General features: G+C 38.6%; 1 protein-coding gene across 2 annotated transcripts in view; it reads right to left on the bottom strand.

The window, feature by feature from the left end:
* Positions 1 to 12,707, bottom strand: part of slc4a11 (solute carrier family 4 member 11) — a 67,027-nt gene that overhangs the window by 24,335 nt on the left and 29,985 nt on the right. For both annotated transcript variants that reach the window (XM_053620955.1, XM_053620956.1), the window contains exons 2-5: positions 11,150 to 11,200; positions 5,306 to 5,428; positions 3,254 to 3,297; positions 2,877 to 3,105 (exon numbers count right to left, since the gene is read on the bottom strand). In XM_053620955.1, the coding sequence (XP_053476930.1) occupies positions 2,877 to 3,105; positions 3,254 to 3,297; positions 5,306 to 5,428; positions 11,150 to 11,200 (447 nt within the window). The remainder of the gene's footprint in view (positions 1 to 2,876; positions 3,106 to 3,253; positions 3,298 to 5,305; positions 5,429 to 11,149; positions 11,201 to 12,707) is intronic.

Here is a 12,707-nt window from a genome sequence, read left to right as displayed (position 1 = left end):
CATTCTCATTTCACTATAATTTCATCTACTGCTGCCTGATAAGACAGTGTGTGAATCTGTGTTCATGTGTGTGTGTGTGTGCGCGCACGTGTGTGTGCGCGTGTGAACATTTCTCACACATAAACACATAACATGCAGTAAAAGCCTCACAATTAGCTTCCATTCATCGCTTCGCCACGGAATATCATCAAACATTATCATATTCATGATGTTCACATTCCACAATCCAATCGCACTTCAGTCATTTGCATGCTCTCAGGCCCATGTCATTAATAAGATTCTCTCTCACATGTGAGCTTTGTATCCTAGCAACAAGGGAGAGGAGAAATGGTTCATCCATGTGGTTCTGAAACAAGCTAAACAACCAATCATAATCTATGTTTTAACACCTTAATATTTATTTATCTCTGCCGGACAATGATTTTTTAAAAATTTGCTTTAATATAAAGGCCTTCTAAGAATAAAGGAATCAGCTATCGAGAGTGAGGTGCTAGATAACATCCTAGAAACTGCTACTACCAAAAGAGATCAGAGGAAGATGACTTCATATACACACAGCATGACAGACTGGAGTAGCTACATTTACATCTTACACACTTCTTGATGAATTCTGCTGTAGTTCTAGGGACATTTAGGAGCGATTAGGCAAATTAATGAACATTCCCCTGAAGAGATATAGAAAAGAAGGGAAAAAAATGGGCTCAGTCTGGAAAAAAGCACGCACACACTCGCTCACTCGCTCCATTAACTTACTGCAGCTTATTAATGCTATGCCCACTCCTAACCCTAACATTCATGTAAGTAACTTAAAATAAAGCTTTTGGCTGATTTAGAGGTTGTTGTTGTTTTATTTTTTAATTAATAGTTTACGTTTGTGTAAAAAAAAAAAAAAAAAAACATTCAAATGTCACCACAAGTTCAAGGCTGCTACATCTACATACTCTTATCATAATTGGGACATTTGGGCACCATTAAGAGATAAAAACATGAACACAGACACACACAACATACATAAACACACCCAAACAAACACACACCCACACCTCCCACCCACACACAGAAACACACACACACTATACATATATATATATATATATATATATATATATATATATATATATATATATATATATATATATACACACACACACACACACACACACATCTGTCAGAACCACCTGTAAAAATTTCTGAAAAAGGAGGTAAAGTAGAAAGCAGAGGGGGGGAAACTCAGAAAGCACTCTCAATCTAATTGTCTTTTTCCTTTTTTCACTGTTCCTTAAATAAGACAATACAAAGAACAATATACAAACAGAGCAAAATGTGTTTGTTGTTTAATTCTTCTTGACCTGTGAAGAGAAAACGGCTTACATTTACATGACGACTGCTACTTCCACTGTGTGGCAAAATCGCATCATACAGAGCTGTAATAACTGGCACACTACCAGCTTTTTCTACACTCACTAAAAAGGTCTTGTAACTAGGGCTGGGCGATATATCGACAAAATATCGATATCGTGATACGTTGGTGTGGTGATGTATTTTTTTAAACGTTTTTAATCATTACAAATTAAATGGTACTGAATGGATGCCGTTGATTTGACGTAATTATTTTTACATCTTAATCTTCTTCGTCTTTGTAGTCATTAAAGAAAAGTATCATCAAACTCAGTTTAACCTTTTTTTGTTTGTTTGTTTGTTTGTTTTACTGCTGTTTTGCAAACAGTTTGTTAGCTAGAATATATATATCGTGATATGCATCACGTCTCATAGAAATGTCCTCGGGAATTGTGATGTGATATTTTTGTCATAGCGCTCAGCCCTAATTATAGCATAATGTTATTCGAGATAAGCTGAAATGACAAAATGGCACAGCGGTTAAACGTTCGAGTCATTAAACACAGGGCTGGTTGATACAAATTCTGCTTGGTGCATCAAAAGCCAATTAAGCTCCAAAGATGCACAGGTTAATTTGCCTTCTCCTTTAGGCATGCACAGATCAAGTCTGAATTCAAGCTGCGCAATAATGAAAAATTTCTGGTCATTAGTACCAGGTAAAACAGGCGATTACATTTACATTAGAGCATTTGGCAGACGCCCTTATCCAGAGCAACTTACAATTATTTCATTTATACAACTGAGCAGTTGAGGGTTATGGGCCTTGCTCAAGGACCCAACAGTGGCAGTTTGGCAGTGCTGGGATTTGAACTCTCAACTTTCCAATCAGAAGCCCAACGTCTTAACCACTGAGCTACCACTTCCCTATTCCCTACAATTAGAATAGAATAGTTACAAATAGAATAGAATAATACAAACAGAATAGTTCTTTTTGAACTAACTGGAGCTCATGTCCTGGCGTCTAGGCTGGTGTCCTCTGGGAGGCTATGACAGTTACAGTGAGTGGTGATGTGTAAATGCATGGACACAAGTGAGCTATTATCACCTGACTCCTCTGTCACCGTTTGTTCAGAGTCAGGCCTGACCTCTGACCCCTCCCTAACACATTCCTGATTGAGATTTGTGGGGGGAAAAGGATGGTTGGCTTTACTGCTGTCAACATGGTGCTGTACATCTCTATAAGACTATTTCCTCTTCATTTTTCCCCTTACATCTCGATTTCCACCTCTCTTTTGTTCTACTCCTCTTTCTACTGTTAACTTATGCTCATTGAAAAGTTACAAAATGAGGAAGCAGCTGGTCACAAAGAAGAAAGAGAGTGAATGATAGCTGTCAAGTGGGCTGTGGCTAGCGTCCCCAGTGTGTCAATCACTCCAGCTAACCTTTTTTTAATGCTTTATTCCAAACGCTCACACATACACACACACACACACACACACACACACACACACACACACTTATCTCCGTCCCTCCCTTACCGTTGACCTCCTGTGAGCCAGCATCGGTGAAGAGCGAGCTCATGATCTCCTCAAAGTTGCAGCCAGGCTCGGCCGTGTGCGGGTCCTGCGAGATGTGCCGGAGCATCGTCTTCAGCACGTCGTCCAGCGACGCCTCATCCTCGTGCAGCAGGATACTCGCCCTCTCCAGAAAGCCATCCAGATCCCTGTGAGCCCTCACCTCCTCCTCAAAGTTCATCAGCTTTACATACTGGAAACACAAACATAGAGATGAGTATAAACATAAATGTACACAAACGCGTGTAGATTAAGATAACAACAGAGTCGCTGATTACGTAAAACTGTCAGTGTAAACTGGTTAAAGTTTGCGGCTGTAAGAAAAAGAAAAACGGTCTTACTCTACGTGATGTATTGAGCAAGACACAGCCATGGACATCAGAATCTAGAAGTGCAGAGAGCATATAAGACAGTGAAACAGTGAGAATGCACATGACGAATGACAATTTGAACACAGCATGAAATGCATGCTCAGACATACAGAGTACCTGTATGTAAGTAGGGCTGGGCGATATATCGATACAAGATCGATATTGTGATAAAAGATTTTGCGATACTCTTTTCTGAGATATTGTTGGTATGTTGATGGGGGTTTTTTTATATACATTTTTAATAATTACAAATTAAATGGTACTGAAAAAACTTAACCTTTTTTGGGAAAAGTATCATCAAACTCAGTTTAACATGTTTTTTTTTGTTTGTTTGTTTATTTTACTATTGTTTTGTGGACAGTTTGTTAGCTAAATTATATATCCTCGCGAAATTATGTATCCTTGAGTATCATGAAATCATATTTTTGTCATATCGCCCAGCCCTACTTGGAAGTGTGTGCATATTCCTTTTATGTACAGATGCTCACATATACACATATTCGTCACTGACTGCTTGTTTGTTCTATATAGTGTTCACGTTCATCCAGAGAGCAATTTAAATCTATGACAGGATGGTTGCATGCTTATGATATGAGGTTGTATGAGAGATTATATGCAGCAGATCTTTTATCACAAAGAAATCTTCCACTTTCGCATGCTCTCTGAGTAGGAAGACCTGCCTGCCTACAGTAAGTGACATTCAGCCCGGATTAGCATGGCTCACCGCTTACTCTTTTCTGCCTCCGCTTTCAGATTAGAGAGCTGCTGCAATGGGTTTAGGATTAAAAGGGGAACTTTGAGAATAAAAAGCAGAACTTTGTATCAGAAAGATTTTAATGAGCAGTAAATCTGTGTGTTAAATTAATATGGTTATGTAAGCTCCGAGCCATTTTTAATCGCTTATCGCTAACATTTTCAAATGAAGATTTTAGTATATCCCTGTACAAGGAGAAACTGTACATATCTTTTCAGACATTTCTAGTTTACAGCCTGCTTTAATTGGTTTGGAATAATAGCTATTCAGGATTGAACAATTATTGAAAGACAAACGGGAGACAAATTCAACATCCAGTTAATCTAAACTCAATCGATTAAATTCATTCTGCCCTCAGATTAGGTAAACTGGGGTGTGGGGAAACAGATTAACAGCATTCTGAAAATGGCAGCAATTTTCCTGTACAGCAGACATGATCACCCCTAGATAAATAACTTATACCCTGTCATCACAAAAACCCACACGCACCAACACACTTTGCCCAGTTTGGTTGCAGTATGTCAGATGAGTTGAGTGGGATTTTAATCCAGATGAGTACTGACGGGTATGTGCTGGGGGCGACTGAGCGTCGGCTTGGATGAGACAACGTGAGAACAATCCCTGCTTGCGCTGGTATGAGCATATCTAATGCTGTGCAGGACTCGCTGGAGCAGAAAAACGAATATTTAATTGAAACGGAGTATATTTGTTTGAACAGGCCTGGACGCACAGATACGCACCCTGTCCACTGCTATGAATTAAAAGGAATCACTTGTGTGGAGTTTAAGTTTTATAAAAGAAATATTAGTTTTCACATGTTGACAGTTCGTATATTTTGTAAATCATGACTTAATGCTGGAGAAAATAGATGTGCGGCAAGATATCTGAAAAGAGCAAGACGGTATTTGGCATTGCTGTAACTTCTCCTGGCCACCATGCCCCCTCTATTGCTGATTCATAAATAAATAATATTTATAACCATCAAAAGGCCTGTTTTTTTTCTTTAATATCGGTGGCTTGAGTGATGGCAGCTGACCTGTCACCATATGTGGGTTTAAGGGTGTCACCACCTAATCACAATGCACCTGAGAATGTTGCCTTGGCAACAGCTGACCTGCTAACCTGAGCATCTCTGGAGCTAATCAGCAACTCTTGGTCTGGCTCGATTAGACTCACACTCACACAGACCTACTCTCTCTCTCTCTCTCTCTCTCTCTCTCTCTCACACACCCACACACACACACACACACACACACACACACACCGACCTGTCCCTCCTTGGTGTGTCTGGTTGCCGTAGAGATGAATGTCATCTCCTGATGGGATAGGAGAGTCCTGACCCTCCTCTCGATCCTCACTCCCTTCCTCCTGCTCATCTCGCTCCCTCTGCTCTGAGAACATGTACACACACAGACCACATGCACTCTATTACACCAAGAACGCATACGTACTGCTCACCCCCCACTCCACCCCCAAATTTGAAGACAACACATTAACACTGGTCAGTTCACACACAATGGCAAGGCTGAATAAATAATATTAATATCACTGTGATTATCAGATCTGGGCTTCAGAATAAATTACACTGGAAATGAAATATTGTTTGTTTATCAGGAACATCAAACATAGTTGCCTGCAACTTCCTGTTATTTTTTTACAGGCATATTAATACACATATCTTATTGTAATAGTTCTGTATATTTCGATCAAGACAAATAATCTTTGTAGATGCCCTGGCAAATGCAATAGGTTGTGAGTTCAAGGAACAAACACTGCAAATCAATGAATTACTGATATTCTTAAACTAGAATATTTTAATATATTTACACATATACACACAATTTTGTACTGATGACTTTATCTTCACTCACAGATTGAAAACTATTTGAAATATGTATAAATGAAGTAAGTCAAACATCTGATGTAATACAGAAAGCAAAATAGCAACATATCATACAGTTTCATAAAGCTGCACTGACACAGATTTAAGCCAACATTATTATGCCTTTATAAAACTCAGTGGTACACTCTGCTGCCTCCTTCTCTGACCTGTACAGATTTATTTTTTGCATGAAAAGAAAAACCCAAAATATTGTCCTCACACTAGAAGAAATACTTATCACACAATGTTTTTATGTGTTCACTGCTCTGCCATTTTTATTTCTAGATTTCTTACAGTGAATCAGTAGTGGAAGCGATGCCAGTGTTGGATTTAAGCTTTTGAACATACTCCAGCACAATCATTATTTAACTAGTAGCTGAAATAAAACTGTCATTTGTTTTCCATGGTAAACTATATTTTTGGTTGTTGTTAATTTACACCAATCAGCCATAGCATTAAAACAATGACAGGTGAAGTGATCATCTCGTTACAATGACATCTGTGAAGGTGTGGGATATTTTAGGCAGCAAGTGAACAGTCAGTTTTTGAAGTTGATGTGTTGGAAGCAGGAAAAATGGGCAAGCGTAAGGATCTGAGCGACTTTGATAAGGGCCAAATTGTGATGGCTAGACGACTGGATCAGAGCATCTCCAAAACCGCAGGTCTTGTGGGGTGTTCCTGGTATGTAGTTAGTATCTACCTAAAGTAGTCCAAGGAAGGACAACCAGTGAACCGGCGACTGGGTCATGGATACCCAAGGCTCACTGATGTACGTGGGGAGCAAAGCTACCCCTCTGGTCTGATCCCACAGATGAGCTTCTGTAGCACAAATTGCTGAAAATGTTAATGCTGGCTATAACAGAAAGGTGTCAGAACACACAGTGCATCACAGCTTGCTGTGTAGCTGCAGACCGGTCAGAGTGCCCATGCTGACCCCTGTCCACCACAGAAAGCACCTACAATGGGCACGTGAGCATCAGAACTGGACCATAAAGCAATGGAAGAAGGTGGTTTGGTCTGATGAATCACATTTTCTTTTACATCATGTCGACAGCTGGGTGTGTGTGCATCGGTTACCTGGGGAGGAAATGGCACCAGGATGCACTATGGGAATAAGGCAAGTTGGCGGTGGAAGTGTGATGCTCTGGGCAATGTTCTGCTGGGAAACTTTGGGTCCTGGCATTCATGTAGCTGTTACTTTGACCGTACCACCTACCTAAATATTGCTGCAGACCAAGTACACCGCTTTATGGCAACGGTATTCCCTAATAGCACTGGCCTCTTTCAGCGGGATAATGTGCCCTGCCACACTGCATAAATTGTTCAGGAATGGTTTGATGGTGTTGACTTGGCCTCCAAATTCCCCAGATCTCTATCTGATCCAGCATCTGTGGGATGTGCTGGACAAACAACTCTGATCTATGGATGCACCAGCTCGCAAATTACAGGACTTAAAGGCTCTGCTGCTAAAGTTTTGGTGTCAGATACCATGGCACACCTTCAGAGGTGTTGTGGAGTCCATGCCTCAACAGGCCACAGCTGTTTTGATGGCACACGGGAGACCTACACAATATTAGGCAGGTGGTTTTAATGTTATGGCTGACTGGTCTGTGTATAGAGACTCAGCACAACCACTATGTCAGCTCGAAAATCAGAAAAACAAAACTTATCAAAGAGCTGTGATTATAAAGATAGGTTAGCAGTGAATCAGATGAAACGCTCGATCACAACTTGATATTCGAATGATGTGAACAAACAGCATTTCCAAAAATTGCCCTCTATTCTGACATGGCCGCGCTCAGTGCTGTGGCTCTGGCTGTGGATATCAGCCTCATATCTGTCCATTCATTTATTCATGTATTCGTTAATCCATTCCCTCTATTAGTCTCTATGGAAATCTGCAGAGGAGTAGAGGGATTGCTAATCCTTATCCATGGAAAGTGACTATGCTTCGCACATCTAGGGTTTTTCCCTCCACACTGGCAATTGCTCTCTTTCTCTGTCACAATTTCACTCTTTTTTTCATCTCAAGGTTTCCAAATATCTCTGAATGATCACATCATCAGAACTATCTCATTCATGAACAAATTAACAGCTTTATAGAAATGTCACTTCAGAATATTAATTAAAAGATACCAGCAAATCGATCAGATGATGCAAATACCACTTTGCGATTGGTTATGAATGTGTACAAATGGACTTGTGTAATTAACTTGTGTACAGTTGCAACACAGCCAATGAAAAACACTTGCACAATATCACTTAAGGCTGCTGTTAAATTTTATTAATTGAAGGAAATGAATATTTAAGCAATAATCTTCCCTTCCCACACAGTAAATGGAGATGGATGTAGATGCAATGCTGACCTGTGCTTGAGGATGAATTATAGCAACGTTATGAACAGCATTTAAAAAAAACCTACAGATCACGAATGTGACAGTGTTTCCTAACATAGGTCCTAAAAACTCAAATGAAGAATTAACGTAAAATAAAACTGAGATATAAAACAAAAATGAAAAGGCAGTTTTTAATGATACTGACTACAAACATTTAAATAAAATAAAAAAAACATTTAACATTAAATCCTCGAATCTGATGGTTCCGAATGTGTTATATTATATAACAAGATTATATTAATGCACTCATTCTAATACAGTACTTTATCGTTTCTATGCTAGCAACGTGGTACGGTGTATGCATCACATAAACAAACTTAAAGCAAGAACTATTTTGTGGACACTGCAAAACATTAAATGTAACTATAAGTACAATATTTACGCATATAGACGAGAAGAGAATGACAATGCTGTTGTGTAATAAATAAGACTTTTTTTAATGCTGTGGTATAAGATGACACTTTGGGATGTACAGTTATAGCAAAATAATCAACACTGAGGTGGTAACAGTGATTCAGCTTCACTCGGCCACAAATAACTGCGCTTATTGTTCCTTACGTGGCTATGGGAAGAGGTGTTGGAGAGAGACGATTCATATGAAGCTGGTAAAACATTTCCCTTGCTTCTTAATGCCTGGACGTTCATCAGTCTACGAGTAAAGAAGCTGACACCCTGCTGCATGAGGAGTCAGTTCATGGTACAGCTACACTCCTAATTTTCAGCCGCTCTCATTTTCTATGCACTTTGTGGCTATAGTGAGGCACATGTTCAATATTTTATACTGCCAATGATACGTTGCGACACTTTCAATGCTCTTTCAGCTGCCTCTCTTTATAACTGACTTGTGGTCAAAAATGAGCAAGGAGCCATGTGCAGCTTGCTCTCCTCTGTATCAGGAGCTGAAAACATTCATCTAAAATAGTTCCTGATCATTACTGCTTCAATCAGCTGTTTTCACTCTTGCATGAGAGACATGTTTTAGTGTTGTAATACGCGCATAGTTACAATTTTACCTGGACTACATCATGGTTGGAAGGCTGGTCTGATGTCAGTTTGCACTCATACAATAGAAAAGTGGCTCTGCATTCAGTGTGCTAAATTAACCTATATACACACACACACACACACACACACACACACACACACACACACACACACATATATATATATATATATATATATATATATATATATATATATATATATATATATATATAGATAGATAGAGATGTACATAAAAATATAAAAAATGCTTAAACTTCGAGACAAATCTGTAATCGAAGTGTTCTGGACCGGTCACATGTCCAGGATCTGTATGAAACAATGTAGGTTTATTGAATTTTAATGAAGCTGGAACATGGTTTAACACAGAACTTATAAATGTCTTGATAAAGAAGGGCATGTATAAAATAGCAATTATAAAGTAAAAAATAGCTATTATAAAGTAAATATGTAGGTAGCGGACCCCATTATGACTGATATATACACTCGACTGAAATGTTTCTCATGATTTTAAAAATCTTTTGATCTGAAGGTGTATGAATAAATGTTTGGAATCGGTGTTATATTTTTATATAACAATATAATTGTGCCAACATATTAAATGTATTTCATTAGAAAACTAATATTTTATTTACAATATATATTTTTTAAAAGGATGACTTGGAGCAAAATATGCTAAAAAGCAGCCAGTAAGTGTCCAGCATAGGTGGGAACTCCTTTAATACTGTTTAAAAAGGGAAATCTCAGGGAAATTCCTCAAGAAATCGGTTGAGAAAAGGCCAAGAATACATTTCTGGAAATTCTAGGCAAAAAGGGCGTCTACTTTGAAGATGCTAATATACTAAATTATGTCTACTTCGTATTAATATTTTTATTGCGTCGGACAGTTTTTGATTTTATCTGAGATTTTAATTTTTAACGGTCAAAAAACGGTATTTACCGGCTAACGGAAACTCTGGCACTAACCACTGCATACCGGAAACCCCCCACAAGACCTGCTGTTTTGGGGATGCTCTGACCCAACCATTTGGCCCTCGTCAAAGTCGCTCAGGTCCTTACGCTTGCCCATTTTTCCTGCTTCCAACATATCAACTTCGAGGACTGACTGTTCACTTGCTGCCTAACATATGCCACCCCTTGACAGATGCGAGATAATCATTGTTATTCCCTTCACCTGTCAGTGGTTTTAATGTTATGGCTGGTCAGTGTATTTAATTCTGTATAATGCAGTACTGGTAATAATGGTACTGGTATTAGCAGCAGTAGTGACTTTATTAAATGTATTGCCAACATGTTAGTAAGTTCCCCCACACCCCCCCATACCTCCCACACCCAAAGTACATTCATCATAGTTACACCCTTAAGAGAAAACCACACTGCATACAGTTTTTATTCCAACATTCACCTGTAACTGTTAATGATGATGATGATGATGATGATGTAAGTGAGATGAAACAAATGCTTACGTGTCTGTTGACAAACTACATTTGTACCTTACTGCTCTAGTGCCTCTTTCACATTTCATTTATTTCTTTCATGCATACTTTGTTTGTGTGCACACAGGTTAGTGCAAGCATACAAAACTGGATGGATTTAATACAAAAAAGGTTTCAAAGGTCTCCAATGCACTCAGAGCCATCAAGCTCACACACCACACTGACCAATCCTGACTGATGATGTTTGACATCTTTGTGTCATTTCACAAGCCGCAACAAAGACTTATGTATATGTTCCCACTAAATCTTGTAAATATCCGTGAGAAATGGCAAGGGACAAAATTATAACACAGTCAGAAATCTTTGTCTAACACACACACATACACACACACTCACCCATTTCCTGATAGAAGTATCCATTCTTGGCCATGACCGAGGAAGGAGCCTCTGTAATTAAAAAAATAAATAAATAAAAACATGATAATTACACACACCTCAATATAAAAAAAATTTAAACATGCATGTGTGATACCTACAAAACTAAACATGAAGTTTACACATAGGAGTTAAAAACAAGACTTTTTTAAAATCCTTTTATTGTTACACAAATTTATTAATATGCATAGATGATATGTGACATCATTCCAATGAATTTTGTTTTATATAATTAATATAAAATGACCGCAATATAAAATAATAAATTATACAATTTATCAAATAACAGTTTAACCTCAGGTAACAGTTTGTAAACAAGAAATTAATATTGAGTAGCTGATATTTCAGTCACAGTATTATGGACAAATTTTGCTCCGTCAGCAAACACAGATGTTCTTGCAACACACAGCGTGAATCACTACCTGTAGTAAGTGCAGTAACGGTTTCGGTGTAATGAACCAGCGCTAGAATTGGTATTTTATGCAGTGAACACAATCAAGCGGAGTGATACAAACGGTGAAACCTACCAGTCCTGTTTTAGTAAATATCAACAGTCCTGGAATGCTGCTTACCTATGTATAATTCAGAATAATGATCCAGTTTACAATTACAAAGCACTCGATATTTAAAAAGTCATAGAATGGCACAACAAAACTTTTTTTGTGATTGTTGTGGCCAAAAATTCACAATTTTTGGCCACAACTTTTTTGGCCAAACTGCAATTGCAGTTTAATTGGCTAAAGTAGCTAATTGCTACTTTAACTGGCTAAACTGCAATTGCACATTGTTGTACACGCCATTTCCCAGTCATGTCTGTTGGTAAATGAGACCTTTTAGCTCTACTCATGTTTGACACCCATGAATCGAAGAAAGCTTTGACCGAATGCACGTTGTGACGATTGGCCCAAATCTGTTGAAAACCGGCGGTAATTTCGAAAAATCGCAAGCTCCTCTGAATATTGCGGTGTTTGCTTGATTTCACGTTAATTTCTGTGATCGCAAAATCGTGAAACCTTGCCGGGACTGACAAAAAACTCTGTTACATTTACTTAATAATACTTAATTACTTCTTTTGTTTGTTTGGGTTTTTTTACCTGTCGTATTTGACCGTTAAACAGCATAACTAGTATGATGTGTGGCCTCCAGCCACAACTCCTGCTGAATGGCAAATTAGATGTTTACATTGCTGCATGTGGGAGCGCAAACCCACACACTTATAGACATACCTTGTTATACACCTGAAACAAGCAGAACTAAAGCTGGACTGTAAAAAAGAATACACACACACACATACACACACACACACCAGTGCATTGAAATGTACATGCACAAACAGACAAACCCCACACACATTTCCACACCTGTGCCCTACATTCATTTGGTGCTGCTTAAGGGGATATTTATGAGGTGAAGTCAGCCGTGACTGAGGTTTCTCTCCCTCCAATTTCTAACTCCCTAATTGTCAGGCATGTCTTTTCCAGCTCCTTCTGTCTCTCTCCATATAAACAGAAAGACACGT

Source organism: Ictalurus furcatus, chromosome 3 (assembly GCF_023375685.1).
Source record: "Ictalurus furcatus strain D&B chromosome 3, Billie_1.0, whole genome shotgun sequence".
Taxonomy (NCBI): domain Eukaryota; kingdom Metazoa; phylum Chordata; class Actinopteri; order Siluriformes; family Ictaluridae; genus Ictalurus; species Ictalurus furcatus.
This window is presented reverse-complemented; position numbering and strand designations above follow the sequence as displayed.